This window comes from Macaca thibetana, chromosome 3 (assembly GCF_024542745.1).
Source record: "Macaca thibetana thibetana isolate TM-01 chromosome 3, ASM2454274v1, whole genome shotgun sequence".
NCBI lineage: Eukaryota > Metazoa > Chordata > Mammalia > Primates > Cercopithecidae > Macaca > Macaca thibetana.
The window spans coordinates 118,393,656-118,418,762 of record NC_065580.1 but is presented as its reverse complement, the minus strand read 5'-3'; the positions used below and the strand labels follow the sequence as shown (position 1 = coordinate 118,418,762).

Here is a 25,107-nt window from a genome sequence, read left to right as displayed (position 1 = left end):
ATTAATTATCTGTTACTAATGTAATCTCAAGTATGCTATATTAATTTAGCAGCTGCAACACAGAATGGCAAAATAAACATAAATTCATACATTAACTAATGTTTAATTCATTTAAAAACCATTACATTAGCTGACTGTGAAATGTCAAAATAATTATGTCTTCAAACATGGCTGAATTCAATATGCCAGAGAAGCATTCAAAAACGAGGAAGAAGTTTGATTTGAATTTTACCTGAGCACAATTCCACATGCTGAAATCATGTACTGATCATCCTAACTTGTACTTAGATTGTAACATGTTATTGCTTTCTATTTGACAATAGAAAGCAATATTCCTAATCACCAATGTTCATAACATCTAATTGGAAATACAGATTATCTTAAAAGAAAAAAAAAATGCAAAACCCCTACACAGCAATTGGGGTTTCATTTTTAAATCAAGCTTGTCTCACTTCTCCATCTGTTTTTTCTTTTCCATGTTTCTTAGACCCAATGACCAATCAATTCTTCTGTTCAAAGAACCATTTGTATTTCAAAAAAAGAGGTGAGTGAGCAGATTAGAACAAACTCTGTGATAGACAGTCTGTAAATCACCAATTTTTGCTTATGAACTAGCTCTGTGAGCTGAGAAGTACTTTTCCCAATGGCAGGCAGGGAGATGCATGGGAAACTAGCATGTTCAAGGCATCTCCTAAGGGCAAGCCCCTTGGAGGTGACTTAATTTATTTAATCCTCTCACATAGGTTGAAATACGTGTTCCCCTATGTTTTGTTCAAGGCTCACAGAGACTCAGTAGCTACCCTGTGTCACTTAGCGTGAATCGAGGAACTCAGCCTGTTCAATGTCAAAGTGCCTGCTTCTTCCATTACACCACTTTTCACGACATCACTTATTGTAACAGTCATGTTTAACTATGCCCTTGAAGACATTTGGAGCAATAAAGCCTTACCAGACATGACGGTGTGTAATCCTAAGTGGTCTATCATGATAGTAAGGAGGCAGCCTTACAGACCACGAGTCCCAGCACACTAGCTTCAAGTCCATCAGTGATTGTGTAGATTAACTCAAATAGTGACAAGTGCCCAGCCTAGTGCCAGCCCTCATGCATTGACCTATCCAATCCTTCTACACATATTGATTGAACGCCTATCATATCTATGTCAGGATGTTTCCTAAGCCCTGGGGAGATATAACAGTGAACATGGCAGACACACATCCTCACTGCGCAAGTCTCACCTGAAATGTCCTTACCCAGAGCTGCACTCCCAAGGTCTTCTCCTCTCCTCCACCCCTCACTCTCACCCTCATGGCCATACGTTAGCTTCTTTCTAGCACTTATCAATACAAAGAAGAATTCATCTTCTTTGAGTTAGTTTTGAAAAATGGATTTCACATACTGGATTTGTCCAAGGCTCACTTCTTCTCCATAACACTCCCCAGCAGATGCTGGTCCATACTCCTGGCTCACAGACTCAGTGGCCCATACCCACCAGTTAACCATCCTGGGGCCAGTGACCCTTCCTCTCTGATAGTGGATGTTGGGAATACATCCACTGTGCCCCTTCCTGAGTAAACCAGACTCTTCTCTACGATATCCTCCCCAGGCCCCCACAGTTTGCTCAGTCTTACAACATAGGCCCAGAGTATGCCAACTGCCCACCCACTACTCATTGCTGAACACTCCCCCATGAACAGTTTTCACATTTAGTAATACCAGTGAAACATGACCTAAGTATAGAAGGGCTCCTGGCATTTATTCATTCATTCAACAAATGTCAATCAGCATTTCCCATGTTCTAATCCCCATGTGCCAGGTTTGGAGTGATCAATAGACAGGCACATTCTTCGGGTCCTCACGACTGTAGAAGAGACACATGTTCATCATCAGAACAGCACACATCAGTAAGAGCCATAACAGGGAGCTAAGGCCATGTGACCCCAGACAGGGTAGGTCAAGGAAAGCTTTCCAAAGGATATAAGACTTAATCTACAAATCATAATATAACAACCTGATAGTAATCTAAATAATAATAATGATCCAGGAGTAAATCAGGGGAAGGTAGAAGAATGAACATGTGGATCAGATGAGCTAGGGGGCAGGGAGTCTGGGGCCAACCATGGTGGAGCTTACACAGGATATGGAGGTAAGCCCCACTCAGATGACCCCTCACTTTTCTCTTTTCCTCTTGATCTGATCGGATCCACCCTTAGCTTCCCCATTTCTACTCGCTTCCCCTCCTCTTCTGGGCTTCGATTCATGTTGTCAAAACCCACTGCCATCAGCTAAGGCAGAGCACTCAGGCCCGACAGCCCACTGAGGGAACTCTGAGCAGCCCTGCTCAGGAGACTGGGCCAGAGGATGGCAGCACCTCTGTGCACCTGTGAATCACTTAAACAACTGTGGTCCATTCCACGGACTCAAGTGTGCTCTAAAATTCAACACTCACATTTTCAGAAAAGCCCTAAGATCCTCCAGTTACCCTCTAAAGCGGCTCGTGGGACTCTCCTTCAGCAGTGGCATTGAAAGGAGATTGCACTGAAATGTGCAGGAATGGATTTGGCAAGGATCATCTTACTAGATGAATTAATTCATTTACAATATAGTCACTATTGCTGGACACTGTGCTGAGTATTATGGAGACACAGAATTTAACAAGAGACTGATCCTGTTCCCAGTAAGCTTACAGACTGTAGCAGGAAGACACCAAAAACTATGATACCAGCAATAAGTGTCATGGCTGTAGGGAATTCAGGTTACTGCAGGGACTACTCAGCACCCATCAGGAAATGCACAAAGAAGGTTATGACACAGTTTCTATCTTCAAAAAATATTGACTGCAGCAGAGGGAGGAGATGTAAGAAAGAAGACAGTACAGTACTGCATGTGATCAAAGTCTCTTCGAGGTCTTTGCCAATAAAGGAGATGGGGGAACACTTCTGGACAAGATACCCCAGCTCTAGGCCACAGAGTATTGCTGTAGTTTAGGTCAAGGAGACAAGGGAAGCACATTCCATGAGCAAAGACAAAAAGACCAGAAAGCCCAGCAAAGGGGCAGGAAGGGGCTGTTCAATTTGGCTGGAGCAGAGACCCAGTGGTGGGAATGAGGTTGGGAGAGGCAGATTCCTCAAGGCCTGGTTGCCAGACTAAGACGGCTGTGCTTTGTTCTAAAAGAAACTCAAGTGCAATCTATTCATCTCTCTGACACCTGAGTTCTGAAAACTGGCACAGGGCAATTGCAGAGCATTTGTTATATGAGCAGCCCACCTGCAACGATGGTGAGCACACGTATGACCATCATCTTCACTTTCTGCAGGATCTCCATGGCTTCTGAGGGCTTCACAGGCTGCTGGAAAACTTCACGCATCTCAACAACACTTAGAAAAAATATATAAACAATGACATGAAAGGGTAAAAATGTGCATCCAATGTGCATTTCTGCTGTGTAGGCTAAGTTATAACACACATGTAAGAACCTCCCTGCATAATCATATTTTCTTCGTAGGAACATAAGAAAACACAGATAACACAGTCTGGACCTTTAGAAAACTTTCGGTCTCCCAAATTAGTGCAAAGCATCAATTTTGTGGCGAATACGCTTAATATTTGCTTTTCTTTCTTATTTTGGTCCATTCTTTTGAAATGCAAAGGTAAATGTTGAAAGGGTGTCAAAACATGACCGTACGAAGAGCTAAGGTGTAAACTCCCTCTGTGGAGAACTGAAAAATTTGAGATAAAACCTGAGATTCGTGGAGAATGGGGTTGCCAGGACCACCTCAGCTCAAAAGACAATTCAGAGAAGAGCACTAAAGTCAAACAGGGTATAGTTGGGGATCAGAGCACTAAAATCAAGCAAAATATAGTTTCAGATCAGAAGCAAGGAGGAGATGAGGAAGGAAGCTCTGAAAACTAACAGTCAAATTCCAAGGTAGCAATAGTTATTTGTGCCAGTGGCTACCTGTTTCACTAACTAAAGACATCTTTCCAACTCATAGAACATGACTGGATTCAGGGTACAGCTCTGTAGTAATAGAACCGACAGAAAATAAGTCAGCTTGCCTGGCAAATGAACCAAGGTTGACATGGCATCTCCAATCTCCATGTGGGCCAGAGAGGAAGGCAGGGAGAAACAGAGGCCAGGGACCACCCTAACAGTATTGTCACCCAGAGAAAGGACAGGTAGGGACCACTGCAGCATCTCTGGGACTCTGCACATCAAGAGGCACAGGGTCTCCAACCTAAGGCAAGAGACTGCTTCCAGGGCATGACAACTAGCAAGGCTGGAGCTTTTAAGAACAGGTTTCTATTGACATAACATTCAGGGATGGGAGGGCTTGGAGGTGGATCAAACACGTGAAGTTTGGCAGAACCAAAAGAGGGCAGAAGCCAGCAGCTGCCTGGCCCTTTCCTGTGGTTAGCTACAACTGGAGGCATAATTTTCTGTGAAGCAAGCAGCTTCATGTTCCTGTGTGTATACTGAGTCATTGGACCCTTGGCTGCCAGAGGATATGAATAGAAAAATTGCTTATGCAGCTAGTCTTGGGATGAGTGAATAGAATAAGAGGTTTTTGCTTCTGAGAATAAAATTTGAATAAATTATAATTATATTTGAATGCCAAATAATGAGTCAAATTGTGAGAAAAATGACTGGACTTGAATTGCTCTATGTTGAAGCCAACTTCAGAGTGTAAAGTTGAAGTCAAGAAAACTACTTACCCTGGTTCAATGTAATTCCTGCATGGTTCTATTTTACAGTTACTGTGGTAGGGAAAAAAACAAAGTGAATTCGGCTTGCTTTTTATTACCTTTGATCTGTCAGTGGGATTTGTTGCCAGTATTTAGTCAATACAAATAATCCTCTCAGGTATTTCTCCAAACAGGAAAATGGTTTGAAACTACAAGGAAAGTCAATTATCTCTTTCTTGGTTCTCTCTTCTTTTTCTGATGTGACATTCTTTCCAGTGGTTGCTTTAATGAAAATCTCAAAAAGTGGCTGAAACAAAGTTCTTGTGGAAGTTGTCCATTCAGAGTTGTTAAACAGAAGCCCTTTCCTCCAGAGAGCTGTTCTACTTGAAACATTATGGATTGCTTTTTCAAGTTGATGATGAGTTATATTCCGAATCAAAGGTGTGTCAAAATATAAACTTTTACTCAAATCACCTTCATAGTCACTTTTAATTCCACTGGAGGCCTCTAAAACTCTTTCTATGGTTTTCAAAAGGTTATCTGGATGCTGAGTAAATGTCATCAACAAATTAGAAACATTCCAATTATCCTTCTTTAAGTTTTTCCAAAGAGCTTCTAAGGTGAGACCAATCACCATTTTCAAGACAGACCCTGTTTCTGTGCTGTTTTGTGATAATATTTTATCCAAAAAAGGGATCTCTTCATGAATTATTTCCCATTTTATATCTTGAGGGTCACTATGAGTGGAAATTGGATTAGGGTATAAGAAGTCCATTTGGTTGGTGATGTTATTTATAGGAACTAAGCAACTCAGAATTTCTTCCCACAAGTTGACAGAATCCATAGAAAATGTTTGAGTTTCATTGTTAAATGCTACCACAAGACTCTTCACATCTTCCAAGTTGATTTTCACAGATGTTAAAAATTCAGCAATTTCTTCCAAAATATCAGAAAAGTCCCTAGATTCATTCATATATGACAGCATGCTAGGTGACATACTGAAAACATCAGAGTTTGATGATATATAAGGTTCGACCCCAATCATTTCAAAGGCCAAGTCAAGAAATGGCACCAACAAATCATTTATCTTTTCAAATGTGAAATGATCTATTTTTTTCAAAGTAGCTATTTCTTTCACAAGATTTTGAACACTTTGTTGCATGATGGAATAGAGAGTGACAAAGAATTTCACACTGTCCTTGGTATTGGAGACAAAATGAGTTTTAAAAACTGTGGCCATCTTCCCTGAAACTTTCTTGACCAGCTTAAGAAGTTTCACAATGGAGTCCACTGATGTGGCAAGATCTCTCAGGTCAGCACTGTCATTCAACAGCATGACCAGAGTCCCAGACATTTCTAAGAGGGGTTCTGGGACACGACTTTCTTCACCAGCTCTTGAAAGAGGACCAAGTAATCTCTTAGTAAGTTCTAATGTTGCTCTGTTTCTTAGAGGGAATGAATTATTTATAAAGAAAAGCAAATCCGTTAGATTAGCAAGTATAACTTCTTGGAGGGTAGGATACGAAGCATAGAAGTCCTTATTAGGAGCATTTAAAATTGTATTCAGAAGCCTTGCCATCTCTGTTGAACATTCTCTTACAAGGTGAAGAGCTGCCCTAAGATCCTGATTGAGTTTGAAGAGGTCCCCAGACGTATTCCCATGGAAAAACAACAGACTCACCATTGTGAAAAAGTCTGTAGTATTTTCAGTCCCATTTTTCACTGGCGTTTCCCAGAGAAGGGCATTAAATAAATTTTGCATGAACCTCAGTCCTTGATGACTATCAAAATAAAATTCTCCATTGTCTAATATAAGTGAACTTTTTATTAGGTGATATATAGTCTCCTTTAAACTTGAAAAAATGTTCATCAATCTGTCTTCTTTCATCAGGGCAAGAAATTTATCCAGTTTCAGAACTTCTAGAATTCTATCTTTTGGGACAAAACTGTAAAAAAAAAAAATATATATATATATATACACACTTTTAATTTTGTTTTTAATACATTAACAGTGGAAATATTAAGATATAGAGTGATATATATTATTTTATTTGTTTTATACTAGCATCATGGGAGGATAATACTGTGTAAAAGATGACATGCTAAAATAATTTCAGATGAAACTCAATATTTTGTTGCCAAGAAATGAAAACAGTGAGGAATTTCATGAACAAATTCTATTACAGTATTTTGAACCTGGCAACTTAAAAAGCCACATACTTTTGCTTACGAAAAAGGTTAAAACGGCTTTTACTTAGGAAAGAAGGTAAAATGACTACAATGTGATTCTTGATGTAAGAGATAAGTCTCTGAAAAGTGGTTAGCATATTTATACTTTTGTGAGCTTGAGAAGTACTGAGTACTAGCAAATTGCTTAGACAGATGTATCAACGTGACTAGGCTGAGTAATAGCCCCAGAAGTCCCTTTCTTGTATGTTTCTCATCTGGGTGGGCTATAGGGGAGATTCCTTCATGAGAGACGGAGAATAGATGGGAGTTATAACCATTGTGTAATATAAATACATCTTCTCCCAGCTATTCAATCAAACACTAATCTAGGTGTTGCTATAAAGAGATTTTGCAGATGGAGTTAAAATTCCTTATCAGTTAACTTTAATCAGAAGGGATACTGTCCTGAGTGGGCAGGAAAACTCTGAAAGAGGACGTAGAACCTCTGTGACTTAGAGGTACAAAACCACCGCTGGGTATTCATAGTCAGTGGCTCTCCCTTCCCCTGGTCTTCCTTCCTGACCGCCTGTGGACAAGGAGCTTTCACTCATGCCCGGGGCACCCCTGCCTGCTGTGGGCCTCCCTTCCTGACAGTCGGCCCTACTGATTGCAGACTTATTTAGCCAGCCCCCAAAATTGTGTAAGCTAATTTCCTTGGATTAAATCCTTTGATGGTTTTTGTTACTCTGATTGAAACTTGACTAAAGCAGACATCATGGAATAAATTGGAATTTCCCTCCAACCTTTTCACTGGCAAACTTCAGATGAGATTTTTGAAGATATATGAAAAAAAGATAATGTGACTATCACTTTTTATGTCTCTAAATGCAAGCATCACAGTAGATTCATTGGGTTGAGAATATTTAAGTCCTTAGTTGGTGATTAGACAGTTAGTATAGCAATTCAAATTATGGCAATCCTGTATATGCATGTACAGCTATGAAAACTAATTTTTCAGATCCATACAAAATGGAATTCATAATTGTTTTCATAATCTAAAAATGTAAGAATAATATGTGATTAATTACCCTGGACCGGGTTTATATTTTACTAGTTAGATGACAGTAACCAAAATTCTTTTACGTTGACATTTCGATAAAATATTTATTAAGACAAATTTACATCAAAGATATTTCAAAAGTATTAGATACAAATACTGTTTTTGACATGCCTATACTCCAGAAAATAAAGTAGTTTGAGATATATCACAACTGCATATACGACACAAAGCAAAAGTAGACTCACCTCATCTCTGCAATAACATCTTTGTGGAAATCTTTCAGCAGAAGAGATATTTTGTTCTCAGAATCTTCCTTTAGCAAAAGGGATAAGAGTGTTTTCAAAAGTTGTTCCATGAAACCTACTATGCTTCTCGGAGGGAGAACTGTTTTCCTACTAGTTTCTGACTGCATATGGTTCAAGATAAGGTTAATGAAATTCATTATTTGAAGGTCAGTATCACTTAAGTCCCAAGCTGCTTCTTGAGAATTCCCAGCTAAGTTATTGATTGAATTAATTAGGATGTTTTCAAAAAGCAACTGAACACCTGAGAAATTAGTCAGCTGTTCTTGATTTAGCAGATAAGTAAGAAAGGCAACATCAAAATTGCCTTCTCTAGATATATTTTTTAAAGAGCCCCAAAAAGTAGTAATAGCTTTGGTTAACAAAGCTGTATCTTCAGTTGAGCTCTCATTGGTCACAGGAATGAATAGTGTTTCTATCATTCTGGAGTAATCCTCATCTGCATATTCCTGAAGCCAGTTTTTTGTGACCAATAGAAAATCTTCAATAATTTCTAATGTCTTCAGTGACTGTGAATCCAGGATCTCCAGGAAACGGGCAAATTGCAAAGTAATGTTTTGAAGAGCCACTGAATTTATACTTTTGATATCTTTGTTCATTTCAGAGAGCAGGTGTCTGACTCTAAAATCTTGGGTTAGGTCTTTCACGATTTGTTGAAACTCAGGCCATAGTTCTTCAAAGTTGTAAGTTGTTTCATTCTTTTCAATAAAATTTGATAATGCTTCTGAACTGCTACCTGTGAGATTTGCATTCAGGAGCATCATAAATGAAGACAGTAGATTATGAGTACTTTTTTCTAGGCTCCAGTCTTCAGAAATCAATTGTATTGTCCTTTCCAAATTCGAGAAAATAATATTTTGAACAGATGTCTCTGTGTCTTCATTAACGTTAAGGATCTTGTTTAAACTAGCTAGTTTGTCAAGAGTATTTTCACCTGATATAACTCTTGTAAAGTTGACATTTTTAAGTTTTTCTATGATTTGCAAAGCAACTTGCTTTATGGGACCACTAGGACAAAGTCCAGAGATGCTATACCTAGTTTGATTTATTGAAGGTGGGACAAATGGTAATATCTTATGCCAAAATTTCTGCACAGTTTTCACAAGAGAAATGTTAACATGGAAGACGTCAGCGAGTTCCAGAAGAATAGAATTCCAGTCCACTAATTCATGAATTATGCAGACCACTTTCCTATTTATTTCCATTCGGGAGCTTTCATTTGAACATGGTGAATCTTCACCTTGGGGAGACAGGTGGAGATGATCGAGTATACTGGCCACTTTGCCATAAAAGGAAGAAGACATGAGCCCATGGACACTGCAGGGGTCTACCTTTGAATTCTGCTGAAATCCAGAATTTGTATGATTCCAGCACCAAACCACAGGAAAACAAGTTAAAGTCTCTGAAATAATATCTGGCTTATCTGATATTAATTCAATTATATCCAAAAGAATTTTTATCACAATTGTGAAGTCTTCCTTGGTGATATCTGAAATGGTTATGCCATGAAGGAGTATGAAGCTGTAGACATCCTTGAGGCCTTCAGTGATGTTTTTACCAAGTACTCCCTGTAGGAGCCTTACAGCATGAGGAAGCACATAGTATACATCTACCACAGCATCCACAGCATCTTTAGGAAACAGGCGTGAGAGTTGCAGCAGGTGATTAACATTCCAAGAATGCGAGCTGTCTACAAATTTTTTCATCAAGTCAACAAGCAAGTTGACCTCTAACTTGCCAGTTCTCACACTACTGATATTCCTAAAGAAATCCATTAGGCTTGCACTAATTTGTTCAAGTTGATCCACCAAAATGTCTATGTCTGCCTTCTTAAGAGTACGCATGACAGAAGTTACCTTCTTCAAAACTTGCATATAACCTGTATTTTGTGGACTAATGTGATGAACTGCAGGCATTAAGGAGGTGAACACATCCCTCATCAGTTGAATCCCAAGACCCATGGCTTTCATTATTTCAGGTGAAATTATTTTTGGTGGATTTTGGAGGTCATGAGATAAGTTGAAGGCAAGGTAACTAGCTAAATGATAAATGGAATTGCCTACACTGTTTACATCTTTTTCTTTTGGACTGGTGGCAAATATGTTTAACAAGTTTCCAGTTTTAGAAGAGGAATTATTTTCCAGGATGTTAGAGTAAATACCTCTTACAAGCTTCTGAAATTCCTTCCCCAGTGTTATTAAATGAAGCCAAATATTTTGAAACTGATTAGGAATTTCATCTGACATTTCTATTGGTCTTAGAATTAATTCAGTAAAATATTTCCAATTGGATTGAGATGCAAAATCAAAGTCTGTTGTTAAATTGTTGATGCTCATCCTTACTTGCTTTGTGGAATCATTTAAAAGAGCTAATAAAATCTCAAATTTAGGTATCTTCTCTTTTTCAAAGACTGTAGTAAGTACAATATTTAGAAAGTCAGTTACGTCTTTCAAGTAAATATTTACACAATTTATATGCAAGCCATTTGATGAACAAAGAGGTTTTTTTACATTTAACACCCAAGTTATAATTTTCAATATAGAGTTCACTTTATTTTCTATATGTCTGAAATTCCCCAAAATATTTTGAAGATGGCCTTGTGAAAAACTGGAGTTAGACACCAAATACAAATGGTTTATGACATCTAACCACACAATGCATCCTTTCAGCCTGCTAATTGTGCTCTCAGAGGAAAATGTGGAATTTATCATGTCTAGAATACGTAACATCCTCTGTGAGGTATTTACATATAGAAAGCCATCTTCTAAAATAGACTCAGTAACATTTTGGAAAATATCAGCACAGGAAAACAAATCTCGATCATGTGATACATTTCTAAGAAATACTATTGCTTCTCTTAGCTCAGTGATGATATTTTCAAATTTCTCTCCATAATTTGTGAGATTATTTGAAAGAAAGTCATTTATCGAATCTACATTTCTGTCTATATTTTCTGAGGTACTGCTAAACTCAATGAAAACTTTGAGCAGAGAATTTAAAAACTCTCTGCTTGTACTTGTGTTGAATGGAAATGTCTTCAACTGATGCAGGGCAGTTTCCATGGTGAAAAGGGATTTCTCCACTGGCTCCAAGTTAAGTTTTTTAACTGAAACTAACGCATTACCTAAAGCTACCAAAAAATCCCTGAGATCCAGGAAGTCCTCCCAATCATGGAAGTCATCGGCTTGAGTTACATTTTTAAACAAATTTAATATGAGTCTAGCAACATTATGTGTGGGAAATATTCCCTGGCAGCTTTTGGAGACTTTCACATGATTTTCCAGTTCATCCAAAAGCTGAGTGAAACCATGATGAAGAGATGTGAAAACATTCAGGTCAAACTTAAATAATTGAGATATGCTTTCCCAGATTTCAGTCCACATTTGAAGCCATGAAATGGTACAGTGAATGGACATAAACTTGTTGAACACACTGACATTTGCTGAGAGGTTTGAAAAAATTTGTGCCAATGGAAAAACAAATGAAGCCTCCTCACTTGTTGAATAATTTACGGAAGAAATGTGTTTATTGTCTGAAATCAAGCACTCATTATCAAATAGGCCTTCTACTGAACTGTTGAAGAATTGGCTCATGTATTGAAATAAAGAAAGACGAAAATCTTCATCAATTATGAGCAGCTGTTTGAGGCCTGTCAAAGTAGTGTGGATCACTTTCAGTTCTTGGCCCTCTGTAGACATGAAGGACTGGGCTTGAAGCTCCAAAAAGTTAAAAATTGAAAGCAATTGCTGACAATAAGATACATTAGAAATTCCCCCAAGAACCTCTGCTGCCTTAAATAAAAATGCAAATGCTTTACTGATGCTTTGGAAATTAAATTGTTTTATGATATCCAAAATGTGTTTTGAGATTTGTGTAAGGAAAGTCAGCGAAGAACCTCTACTCTGAATATTCAAAAATTCATAAATGTATTGGTTAAATGAAGAATAAATTTGCAGAAGTAAAGCTGAATCCTTGTCCTGAAAGACATTTAGGTATTTTTGAGTCAAAATTTTATCAACTTCTTGTTTTTGAGGTTCAGAAAGGGCTGAGAAAAAATCAGATGCATTCCTGATAGTGTAGATGGTGTTCAGAACTTCTGAGACCTCTCCCTCCTCCAAAAATCCAAATTCATGGAGACTCTTTATTATAGTCTCACTTAGACGTACAAAATCTATGTTCATAGCTGGTGATTCCAGCCAATCTGAATAGAACAACTGGGAAAAGTTAAAACTTGTACTCAGAATCTCATTTTCTGGAACAGAAAAATTTAAAAGTGTAAAGAAGTTTTCCAGTTTAGCTCTTTTTCCTTTTGAAATGCCGTAGACCCATAATTCTAGTAATTTGGGATTAATTTCAAAAAGTATTAATTCCAGGAATCTCAAAAGATTTTTTGGTTCCTTCCTTATCCAGTGACTTTCGAGAGTTCGCATTTTCCATCTCACTTCTTTGCCAAGTTCCAAGAGTTTCTGAGCATCAGTGGCAGATGGGTCTCTCTTTAAACTTTCCAAATGATTTGTCCACAGAGAATTTATATTCAGAATATCCTCCGTGAGAGATGGGAGGTGATGGAAATTGGGAACGATGGAGGAGTCAAAAAGATTAGGCAACAATAATTTCTCAAAAAATTCCACAAATGATAAAAGAAAGTTCATTTGTTCATCCTCAAGGGTGTGCAACTTCTTTTCTGTCATTAGAAGGTGCTTTGTGAAATTTAAAGCCCTGTAATATTAGTAGAATTATTTTAATATAAAATAAAAAATAAATGTGATTTATCACATTTCCAAGTTAATACTCACTTATTGATAGTAAAACACAAATGAAACATTTAATAGACAACATGTTTTTCAACAGAAATTAAACTAATGTGAGCATTTGGAAGTGTTTTAGAAATCCACAATGAAGTTATATACATTTAGCTTAAAATGTTTCCTACTACCAAAAAGAATGCATTCTTAATTATTTTCCCCTGGCATATTTAACAATAATATGTATGATTATTAAAGACAAGTTCGCTATTTATGTCAGAAGAATCCTAGGATTTAATTCCATTTCAAAATGTCTTAGCATATAAAGGTAGTACAAATAGTGGAGTGCATTAGAAACTACGCCTGTATGGTTTAAGGAAGGTGTGGGGATTCCCTGTCCTGGAAGGCAATTCCAGTGCTCTTTCAACAATACTATATACATCCTACTGTTAGAAACTCATTATTATATATGGGGTAATTTATTTCCAGGTGTTTAATTTTAAAATACAGAGTTCTCAGAAGAGCAACTCAGTCACTGTAAGTCCCCTCTTGTAATAGAAACCCACACTTGCAGAACTAACTTCTACTGACTCAGAAGTTACAAATCCACTTTTGACATTCTTGGGGTTACATGTGTTTCAGAATTCAGGATGTTCATCCTTTAGAAACGCAGCATGGTACAGGTATCAGATATGTATTCATGCACCTCAGTGAGGGCTGGGGCAGCCCTGATCATCAACATATTAACACTTCGGCAGTGAGACCTGTGAATGATCTTGCAGAGCAAGAAAATACTCTTGAAACTGCTTCACATCAGTTCATGCTAAATCTCTGCTGAATGAGCTGTGATATCAACCATAAGAAAAGCCTCTATTTTCAGACTTTGTAAGAGTTCAGAATTGTGGGTAAGGAATTTTTGACCTTTATTGGCTATTTATGCCTTAAAGAGTAAACTACTTCCGAAGTTTTTTAACCCTCTGCTCCTGTTATATAACACACTCTCTGACATAGGACAGACACAAGACCTATCAAAGGCAAAATGCTGTTTACCTCCCTGATAGCTGACATCTGAGCACCCCATACAAAAAATATAGGCTTAATTTAGTTAGTTGTTATTTTTAGGACAGAATGACTTCTTTGAAATAATTCCTTGGGGAAAAAAAAGAAAATCCCATCAGGAAAGAGAAAGTTCTATTAGGAATTCAACATAAACCTTGCCTAAATCCAGCCCTCCCTAAGAATAGATGCCTAATTATCATCCAAGTCATTGTGCCTTGATAGAGGAGAACATAAAACTTTCTTTATTTGGAGAGGGTTATGGAGTAGCAATAGAATAATAAATTGAAGTAGAAGTAGTACTACTAATAGTATTATTGCCACATGTTTTTATATTACTTTAGTAATTTAGCTTATAAAGCACTTTCACAACTACAATCTTAGTTAATTCCTACAACAGCCTTTTGAAGTACACGTCATTATTTCCCTTTCATGAAAAAAGAAACTTTTTAGTTTTTTAATTGGCAGATTCAAGCTGTTATTATGTAGCATGACTAGGAGACCACCCAGGTTTTGTCATTTCAAGTTCAGCTTTGTTAATATAAATTGTGCTTAATGTTCAATGATTTTTCATTCATTAATTCAACATCTAATTATCTACTACTATCCATGATGAAAGACACTGTGCCAACTGCTATGAGTCTACAAATATAAAGTTAAATGTGTCCTTGTGCACAAATAGACTAGTTTTGTGCTGGTTTTCCAGGGCTGTTAAATTTCTGAGGCTCTCAGGAAAGAGGAATTAAAAATCTGACATAGGCAAGGAATTGATTCTCTAGAGGGTCCATCCCATTGTCCTTTCTTCTGTTCCTACTAATAGCTGGGCTTAAGAAGTTCCATAGGAATGACTAATCCCCATTTTAGACAGATACAGCAGAATGGTTCTCCAACTTTGCTGTGCACTGGAACCACCTATAGAATGTGTGAAATATACAGAAACCTGGGTCCTGTACACAGAGTAAAATTTCCTATGTCTAGGGCAAGGGGCAAGCATTTTTATTTTTAGCGATCTTCACAGATTTAATCCATTCTCAAATTTGAGAGTTACTGCTCTTATGCAAAACTTCTCTCCCGTCATGTTCCAACACACCCCACAGATAACAGAGTATACCTTTAAACTGGACACACTGTTCATAACCATACATAAAAATCTGCATTTCAATACATGTGCTGAAATAGGACAGCAGAAAATAGTCTGACAAATTTAGTTCCAAAGACCACTTCTCCCTCCCAGGAGTCTTTGAAACTAACAGAATCTATAGTATTGATTTCCTGTTTAAACTCTAGGCAACTAGCTAAGACAATTTTTCAAAAACAAATGCCTTATTTTTGGAGCATCTATTACAAATCGTGTTATTATTGAAGGAAAATCTTCTTACTACAATCTGTATTTCCTTTCAAAATCCATTGATTCATACATTCTATTAAGCAACTTGAAACTTGAGTCATACATTCTATTAAAGAAATATTTATTGAACAGCTCACATGAAAGATTGTGTCAATATCTAAATCAGGCTCATAAATTTTAAAGAATATATATCCTATAATTAGATTTTGATTATCTTCAGATGATAATTAAATCAAGACCTAGAAGTTGAATTCTGATAACTTACCTGGATATGGAAGCTGTTGGAGACTTGAGTAGATTATTCAAAAATTGAAAATAATTATCACTGATGATTTTCCAATCCATGTTTTCTTCAAAACAAGGAGATTCCTCAGGAAAAGCTAAATGAAAAGACATTTCCTACATTAATTATAAACTGGTTATAAGAGACAAATCTAAAAAAGTAAAAAATGCTAGAGTAGTTCACCTAATGTGATTGAAAATGTTTAAAAAAAAAAGAAAAAAAAAGGACAATTAGGAATCTTTCTAATTTGACTTGTGCTTCCAGACAAGATGAAGTACCAATCACTGGCCATTGAGCAATGTAAGACACTGATCCAGGAAAGGCAGTAGATGACAGGGTGAGACTTATGATTATGCCAGCTTGCTGCTTTAAGACAGAGTCCAGGCCATGGCACAAGAAGGAGAACTGAGCCAGAGTCCAGTGGACATGCTGATTTGGGAAAAAGCTTAGACTCTGAATAACAGCTAGAAACCACAGGATGGAGTGCCAGAGAAGACTGCACAAGGCAATGAAATTGGCAGTGTGCTTCTCTCGACTATTCAGATGAGTAATAATCAACACATGCATTTGAGGAAACTACCTGAGACCATGGAAAAAATACCCAAAAGAATTAAAGGTGGCCAGGTGCGCTGGCTCATGCCTGTAATCCCAGCACTTTGGGAGGCTGAGGCAGATGGATCACCTGAGGTCAAGAGTTCAAGACTAGTCTGGCCAACATAGTGCAATCCCATCTCTACTAAAAATACCAAAAAATTAGCCGGGTGTGCTGGCAGACGCCTGTGATCCTAGCTACTTGGGAGGCTGAGACAGGAGAATTGTTTGAACCTAGGAGGCAGAGATTGCAGTGAGCCGAGATCACGCCACTGCACTCCAGCCTGGGTGACAGAGTGAGACTGTCTCAAAAAAATAAATAAATAAATAATAATAAATGATTTTTTTAAAAAAAGAAAAGGATTAAAGGTAACAGTTTCTGGTGGTCAGGACCAGGAATATACTTTGTTTCTATCAGCCAGATTGAAATAATCCATAATTCACTAGTCATTGAGTACAGTACAAAAAAAGGGTCTTGCTTCAGGAGTGGGAAGTATTTAAAATCAGACTGAGCACTTTGCCAGTCCTGCCTAACAAATCTTAAAAATGAGATCCTAAAGAAACAAATTATTTCAAGCAATTTGTTTCAAGATTATTTATAGGCATGCAAGAATAATTAGCACAAAACAACGTTAAAATTTGTAATATTTGGAATTCAATAAAAAACTACCAGGCATGTAAAGAAGCAGAAAAATATGACCCATAATAGAGAGAAAAATCAATCAATCAAAAATGACAGCAATTATAGAACTAGCAGAAAGGAACATTAATCACATAAATGTTTATGTTATTTAGTTCATACTATTAGGTTGATGCAAAAGTGTATGGCAAATCTATTTAAAAGCAATTACTTTTACGCCAACCTAATGTATAATTTACATGCTCAAAAAAACTCACAATTTGTAAGACTGGATAAAACAAGATCCAATTGTATGCTACATGCAAGAAATGCACTTGAAATATAAGGACATAAACAAGTCACAAGTAAAAGGATGGAAAAGGCATACCACCCTAACACTAATCAAAAGAAAGCTATCAAAGTAGGTTTCACATGATAACATAATTATCATCTCATGATGATGAAAGTATCAATCAAGAACATATAACAATTCTAAACGTTTGCGAACATTACAACAGAGCTTCACAACACATGAAACAAAAACTAATAGAAATCTAAGAAGAAATGGAAAAATGTACAATTATAGTCAAGACATTTCAAAGCTGCTCAAGACAAAATATCAGTAAGGATGCAGAAGATTTGTACAATACTAGCAAGCAACTTGATGTAATTGCTGTTTATAAAAAAACTGCCACCCAACAACAACATAATACATATTCTTCTCCAGTGCATATAGAGCATTTATAAAGGTAGATCATTTTCCAGACCATAAAGCAAGTCCCAATAAACTTAACAGGATTAAAGTCCTACAAAGAATGTTCACTGGTTAAAATGAAATTAAATTGGATATCAATAACAGAAATATTTCTTGAAAATCCCAAATATTTGAAAAATAACAACACTTCTAAATAACTCAGAGACAAAAAAAGAAATCAAAAGGAAACACAGAAGGTACTTTGAACTGAATGAAAATGAAAGTACAACATGCCGGTATTTGTGGGATGCCTCTAAAAAAAGTATTTAGGGGCAAATGTATACCACTAAACACCTATATTAGAAAACAAAATGGTCTCAAATTGATGACCTCATCTCCCATGCAAAGCAATTAGAAGAGTCAGTTAAACCAAAACTAAGTAGAAAAAAGAAAGAAGAGTGGAAATCAAGGAAGTAAAAATAAAAACATTCAAGAAAAATGAATGAAATCAAAGGCTGGTTGTTTGAGAAGATGAATAATAAGACTGATATGCCTCCAGGCAGAGTGATCAAGAAAAAAAGGCACTAGTTATCAATATCGTCTATGAGAAAGGTGTCGTTACCACCTTTAATTTGATTCTATACAAATTAAGAGAATAATAATAGAATACAGATTTAAAAAAAAACCCTTATGATACTAAATTGAACAACTTGAACAGCCCTAACCTATATTAAAAATTGAATTTGTAATTAAATATTTTCTAATAAAGAATCCTAAAAGCCTAGATGGCTTCATTAGTGAATTCTACCAAACATTTAAGTGAGATCCAATACCCATCCAACACAAACTCTTCAGGAAAATTGAGAATAAGAGACTACTTCTGAACTAATTCTATGAGGTTATGATTACCTATCAATATAAGACAAAGACAAATTAAGAAAAGACTACTAAAGACCACTGTCCCTCAGAAAAACTGATTCAAAATGTAAACAAAATTTTAACAAATTAAATCCAATAATAGAAAAAAGGTAATTATTTTTATCAAGTAGAGTTTATCTCAGTTATGCAAGGTTAATTTAACATTTAAAAAATCAATGCAATTTACTATATGATTAGAATTTTTAAAAAAACTAAATTCAAAAAAATTTTTTTAAATCATCTCAATAGATGCAGAAAAACATTTGACAAATCTGACATCTATTCCTGATTAAAAACTCTTGCCAAATTAGGAATAAAAGAAAACTTCCCTAACCTAATAAAAAGCATCTATGAAAACCTATAGCTAACATTATACTCAATTGCCAAAGATTAAATGCTCCTCTTCCAGGATCAAGGAAAAGACAAAGAGGTTACCTTTCATCATTTCTATTCCATATTATACTAGAAGTTATAGCCAGTGTAGTAAGAATAAATAAAAGACATACAAAAACAATTAAACCATGTTTATTCACAGATAACATGATTTATAGACAATCTGATGAAATCTATAAAAATACTAAAAAGTAAATTTAGCACGTTTGCAGGATACAAGATGAATATACAAAAATTAAATGCATATTTGTATATACATTTATATGAGCAACAAATTACTGAAGACTGAAATTTTTAAGAATCAAACAATTTATAAAAGCACTACAAGTATTAAAATCTTAGGAATAAATCTGAAAAAAAGATGTGAAAGACTTTTAGAATGAAAACTACAAGGATTTGTTAAGGAAAAACAAAGAAGACAAAATAAATGGAGAGAGATATACCATGAGCTAGAACACTGAAAATAATTAAAAAGCTAATTCTCCCTTAATTCATCTATAAATTCAATTCAATCCTGGTTAAAATTCCAGCATAATTTTGAGAAACTGACAAGCAGATTCTAAAATTCATATGGAAAGGCAAATTGACCTAGAACAACTAAAAACAATTTTTTTTAAAAAAAGAACAAAATTAAAGGTCTAATACTACTTGAATTTAAGCTTTACTATAAAGCTATGATAACCAAGATAGTTAATTTTGGTATAAATATAGACAAATAGATCACCGGGATAAAATAGAGAGTTCCGGAAAAGACCCACATATTCATACAACTACTTTTTGACAAAAATACCAATGTAATTCAATGGAAAAAGAATAGCCTTCATAAGAAATTTTGCTGAAGCAATTAGGTCCCCTTATGCAAAAGTAATCATAATAAACTTCAGTATATGCCTACACCACATACAAAAATTAACACAAAATGAATTATAGACCTAAATTTAGGACATAAATCTATTAAACTTATAGAAAAAATACATAGGCAAAAATCTTTGCAACCTTGTGAGTTAGCAAAGGCTTCTTAGCTACAACACCAAAAGCAGGATCTATTAAGAAACAAAACGAAAAAAACCCGAAATATCATCAAAATTAAAATTCTGCTCCTGGGTTACTTTGTTAAGAAGAACAAAAAGACAGTCCAGAGGCTGGGAGAAAATATTCGCAAAGCGTATGTCTGATAAAGAGTTTGTATCCTGTATATACAGGAAAATTATAAACTGAATAATAAACAAATAATCCAGTTTAAAAAGTAGGAAAGATTTGAATATACAATTTATGGATAAAGATACAGATGGTATATAGGTCCATGAAAAGATAGGTGTTCAAAATTATTACTCATATAAACAAAACACACCTATTAGAATGATTAAAATGTAAAAGACTGATCATACCAAGTGTTGGTAAGAAAGTGGAGGTATTTTAACTCTCATGAACTGCCAATGGGAGTGTAAAAGAGTACAGCAACTTTAAAAAACAGTTTGTGAGTTTTGCAAAAGGCTAAGCATACAACTCCCACAAAATCAAACCACTTCAATCTTAAGGAAAAGAAAGTGTATTTCCAAACGAGACTTGTACATGAATGTTCACAGCAGCTTTACTTGTAAAGTCAGAAAGAGTCAGCAACCCAATTGTGAATTGTGTGAATGGACTGACAAACTGTGATACATCCATATGATGGAAGAGTACTCAGTGATAAAAGGAATGAACACACTACAACATGAATGAATCTCAAACTAATTAATGCGAATTAATTATGTTAAGTAAAATAAGTTAGACAAAAAAGTACATACTGCATATTTCCATTTATATAAATCTCTAGAAAATAAAAATTCAAATACAGTGAGAGAAAGCAGAGCAATGGTAGCCTGGTGACAGGGCAGGAAGCCGGAATTGACAATAGAGAGGAAGCTTTTGGGAGTGATGAAGATGTTCACTGTCTTAATTGTAACGACAGTTTTATGGATATATGTATATGTCAACACTGATGTGATTACTACACATTGCATGCCTGTATGAAAATATTTCATGTTACTCATAAATATACATGCCTACTATGTAGGCATAATAATTAAAAAATTTAAAAAGCCCAACAGTATCAAATAATTTTTTAAACAAAGTACATAAATAAATAAAATCTTCCATATCAAATTCCCTGGCCATTGGTTGTAATGCCTCAAAATTGACACTCATTTTGGTGAGGAAGAAAAGGATACTAATATTAATTGCATATGCCTACAATACTGTGCTAAGCATTTTACAAACATCATTTGATTTACTCTTCATAAGAACTCAGTAAAGAAAACTATGTAAATTTTTATTTTACCACGGATAAAAGTAATTAAGAATCTGTGTCAGATGCAATATTTGCTACCAAGTCCATCTGCTTCCAAAACCCATGTCAAAACACCAAACAGTTCATGTTTTATCTGCATCATAAAACTGCACTCCATAAATTTAAGTAACCATAGGATATCATATTGACTAGAATAAATGGTGTCTTTGTTATACCACATTCTTATCATATGCAGTTGTTTTGTTTTGTTCTAACAGGAAAAGGAGGAAATAAAGAACGTATAACCTAATGATAAATGCGTAACAACAGCCAGTGCTTCTCAAACTTTCCTGTGCTTACAAGTCATCTAGGCATCTTCTTAAAATGCATACTCTGATTCAGTAGGTCTGAGATGGGGCCACAATTCTACATATCTAACAAGATCCAGATGATGTTGACACTGTTGTCCAGGTATCACACTTTGACTAGCAATCTTGTAAGCAAATCAGGTGTGCATGATACATGCAACACAAGCAAAAGAGAACACATAGTCTCTTGATTTACTTTGGTTAGTGTTCATCTCACCTTACCCACGTCTCTATATCATGATGAAAAATTCTGATGATACATTCATTTACTCAAAGCTATAATATTTCAAAGTTCAACATGGAAAGATTTGTGTGCCTGATGTGTCTGAGGAGACTATATCAAGCAAGTATTTGAACACTCTTCTTTCAGTTGCTACCTGTCAAATTCCACTCATTCCACAAGTTCTGGTTCAAACAACTCAAATTGTTATCTGCTCTGTACACCAGACCTCTATGCTGACATATACCTCTAAATGTGTCTATATTTCTACCAGCTTTGACTTTCTTAGGACTCCCCTATCAAGCTGTGGAATATCCAATGAAAAGAAGAGCCAAAACACCACTGAAATGAGAGTAGATAATATAAAAATATATAACCATGTAGATAAAATGAATAGAAAAGGAAACAACAGCAGTTGAGAAAGAGTTAGAAGGAAGAAAGCAAATTGACAAGGAGTATATAGCATAGAAGAGAAGGAAAAGTTTAAGCTTAAACTTCAAGAAGAAGAAATCAAAAGAAAGTAAAGTTAATTTCCTTCACAGAATCCCCCAAAGTCTCATGACTTAGAGGTATAAGCATCTGACTATAAGCAGGAGAGGTGGAACTAAAAATATGCAGATGGGTTTAGATAAAATTATGAGAAGAATAAATTCTAACACATTCTCTTCATCCCAGCCAGGCATCTACTCCTCTCCTATGTCAGTAGAAAGCTAGGGACTGACTAGTCTGAAGAAGTAAAACCAGACTGACACAGAGCTTCCAGTAATAGGCACAATTGATGGTATGGATGTCACAACATTACTGGAAATAGTGGGGATTAATTTAACCCGTTATTTTTGAACAGTGATATTTTCGTCACCTCACGTTTTGTTGTTTCCCATAATGCTGGCAGTCAGTTCTATTCCTTTCCATCTGTGTGTTGTTAGCAGGTATTTGAAGAATTCTATTTTGTAAGCTTTGGAGAAATTGAACTACCTAAAAGAAAAGATGTGCAACTACGCCAATAACTGAGAATCATCTCATGGGAGGTTGGCTTACTTCCTGATTATCCTAGAATGATGTCTTCCACTTTACAAGCCATCCCCTTTTACATGGCACTTTCCATCACCATTCTAGTGCCTTATTCTTAAATATGAATGAACAGTCTAGAATCATTACAAACTGAGGAAAGATTGCACATAAAAGATCACACAAATGAAAAAAAGAAAAACCCAGAAGAAGTTAGGAATTCATACAGGGGGTTCAACTGATGGCTAACAGGAGTTCTGAAAAGGAAAAAACAAGGCAGGGTTTGAAATTACCAAAGAAATAATGCAAAAACATTTTCCAAAATGTTTATTTTTAAGTATCATACTAACTTAAGTCTTCATACAATTTCAGAATATTTGGACTAAAAAAGAATTCTAAAGTTTACCAGTGAGAAGGAAAAGGGGGTGGGGAAGCTACATTAAAAAAAACATTAGAAATTTTATCTACGGATCTTATCAACAAGAACCTATAAACTAAAATAAAGTTATTCCCAAACTTTTTGAAGACATGACATATGATAAATAAAAATATTTATCAGGCATACTGGAGTAAATAGGGTTGCTCACAGCTAAAAGCTATCAGCTCAACCTAAAAATTTCAGACTGAGAGAGTCAATATACTGGCATATTGGCTTCAATATAACATGGTACATGAGGCAAACTAATTTCAAATTTATGTTTTTATGTCCAACTAAATTACCAATCAAAATTGAGAGGGAAAAAAAAAGACATTTTAAGACATACAAACTCTAAAAATCACTTACCTACAAAGTGTTCTCTGAAAAAGTTTCTAGAAGATATGCTTCTCTAAAACAAGAGTGTAAACCAAGAAAGATAAAACATAGAATCCAGAAAACAAGCTCCAACACAGAAAAGCAGAGTAGGGACTTTTCAGGGATATAGGTAAAAGAATCACCAGACAGTAACCCCCGGCTCTAGGGGACCACAAAACTACAATTGGAGCATGAAGACCCTAGAGCATTAAGCCAACAGGAAAAACAGAAGAAGTTATTTATACAGTTATAGGTCATCTAACATTTTTTACCATGTTAATATTGTACAGATTTGGCAAGTGTAGGTTAAATTGGTGATTAATGCATAGAAAACTGTCAAATGAAAATAATGAGCCAATTATTAACTCAAGAAAAATAGAACAGTGTGCAAGAAAGAATATGTGATCCTGGTTCCCCACAAAATTAAGAAACGAACACTATTATCATTGACGTAGCACTCTAAGCCTGCAGCATTGAATTAACAAAAATGTGATAAAACTACATTGGTAAGATGTAAAAGGGGAAATATGTAAGGAAATGAGAAGCATGTAAGAGAAGCAGTCCTCACTTTACACAGTGGAAAGTCAAAAATAATAGCTCATATAAAATGTCAAGGATTAGTTGAGGAGGCATATTAGTTAGAAATAAAAAGGTAAAAGTACTGAACTGAATGAGTCTGCCTCTTAAAAAGTAGGGTTGGAGAGGGAGGGACAGAGGACTCCTGTTTTTCATTTTGTCTTATATTTGACATCAGTGTCTATGTACTAATTTGATACAAATTAAAAACAAATTTAAAAACATAAATATGTATTTAACCTTTGAAGGCTAATTTGGACCCTTGTAACTCTCACCCATTAGTTGTGGTGCTTCTCTCTATAGAAACATAAAACAAGATTTATCTTTAAAGCACCTGGCACAAATTGTATGGCCCATGACACACCAAAGAATCTATACTTTAATGTTGATCCTATATTAAATACTTATGCAACAGCAAAATAAACTATTAACCAAGTAAACAGGCAACCTACAGAATGGGGAAAAATATGTTAAAACTATGCATCCAACAAAGGCCTAATATCCAGAATCAATAAAGAACTTAATCCAGTGAGGAGAAAACAACCCCATTTGAAAGTGGGCAAAAGACATGAACAGACACTTCCGAAAAGGGGACATGCAAGTGGCCAAAAAAAATATTTAAAAATCCTCAACATCACTAATCATCAGAGAAATGCAAGTCAAAACTTCAGTGAGATATCATCTCATAGCAGTCAGAATGGCTATTATTAAAAAGTAAAGAAACAACAGATGCTGGCAAGGCTGCAGTGAAAAGGCAATGCTTATACACTGCTGGAGGAATGTAAATTAGTTTTGCCACAGTTTAAAACAGTTTGGAAATTTCTCAAATAATTTAAAACAGAACTGTCATCAACTACAAATAAAGACCCTGCACAAAGCCTCTTTCCTCTAAAAATATCCAGAAAAGAAGCCAACTGACTGTATTCAAATTACACCACAGTTAAAGAAACATCAGCTGACACAGATGAGAAAGAACCATAGCAAAAACTCTGGCAACTCAAAAAGTCAGAT

The 25,107-nt window shown here is 35.7% G+C and overlaps 1 protein-coding gene across 5 annotated transcripts in view; it reads right to left on the bottom strand.

Moving 5' to 3' along the window:
• The window catches only part of ABCA13 (ATP binding cassette subfamily A member 13), a 504,903-nt gene that overhangs the window by 395,959 nt on the left and 83,837 nt on the right, over nt 1-25,107 (bottom strand). For all 5 annotated transcript variants that reach the window (XM_050785548.1, XM_050785549.1, XM_050785550.1 and 2 more), the window contains 4 exons: nt 15,630-15,744; nt 8,159-12,934; nt 4,804-6,630; nt 3,266-3,375 (listed from right to left, as the gene is read on the bottom strand). In XM_050785548.1, the coding sequence (XP_050641505.1) occupies nt 3,266-3,375; nt 4,804-6,630; nt 8,159-12,934; nt 15,630-15,744 (6,828 nt within the window). The remainder of the gene's footprint in view (nt 1-3,265; nt 3,376-4,803; nt 6,631-8,158; nt 12,935-15,629; nt 15,745-25,107) is intronic.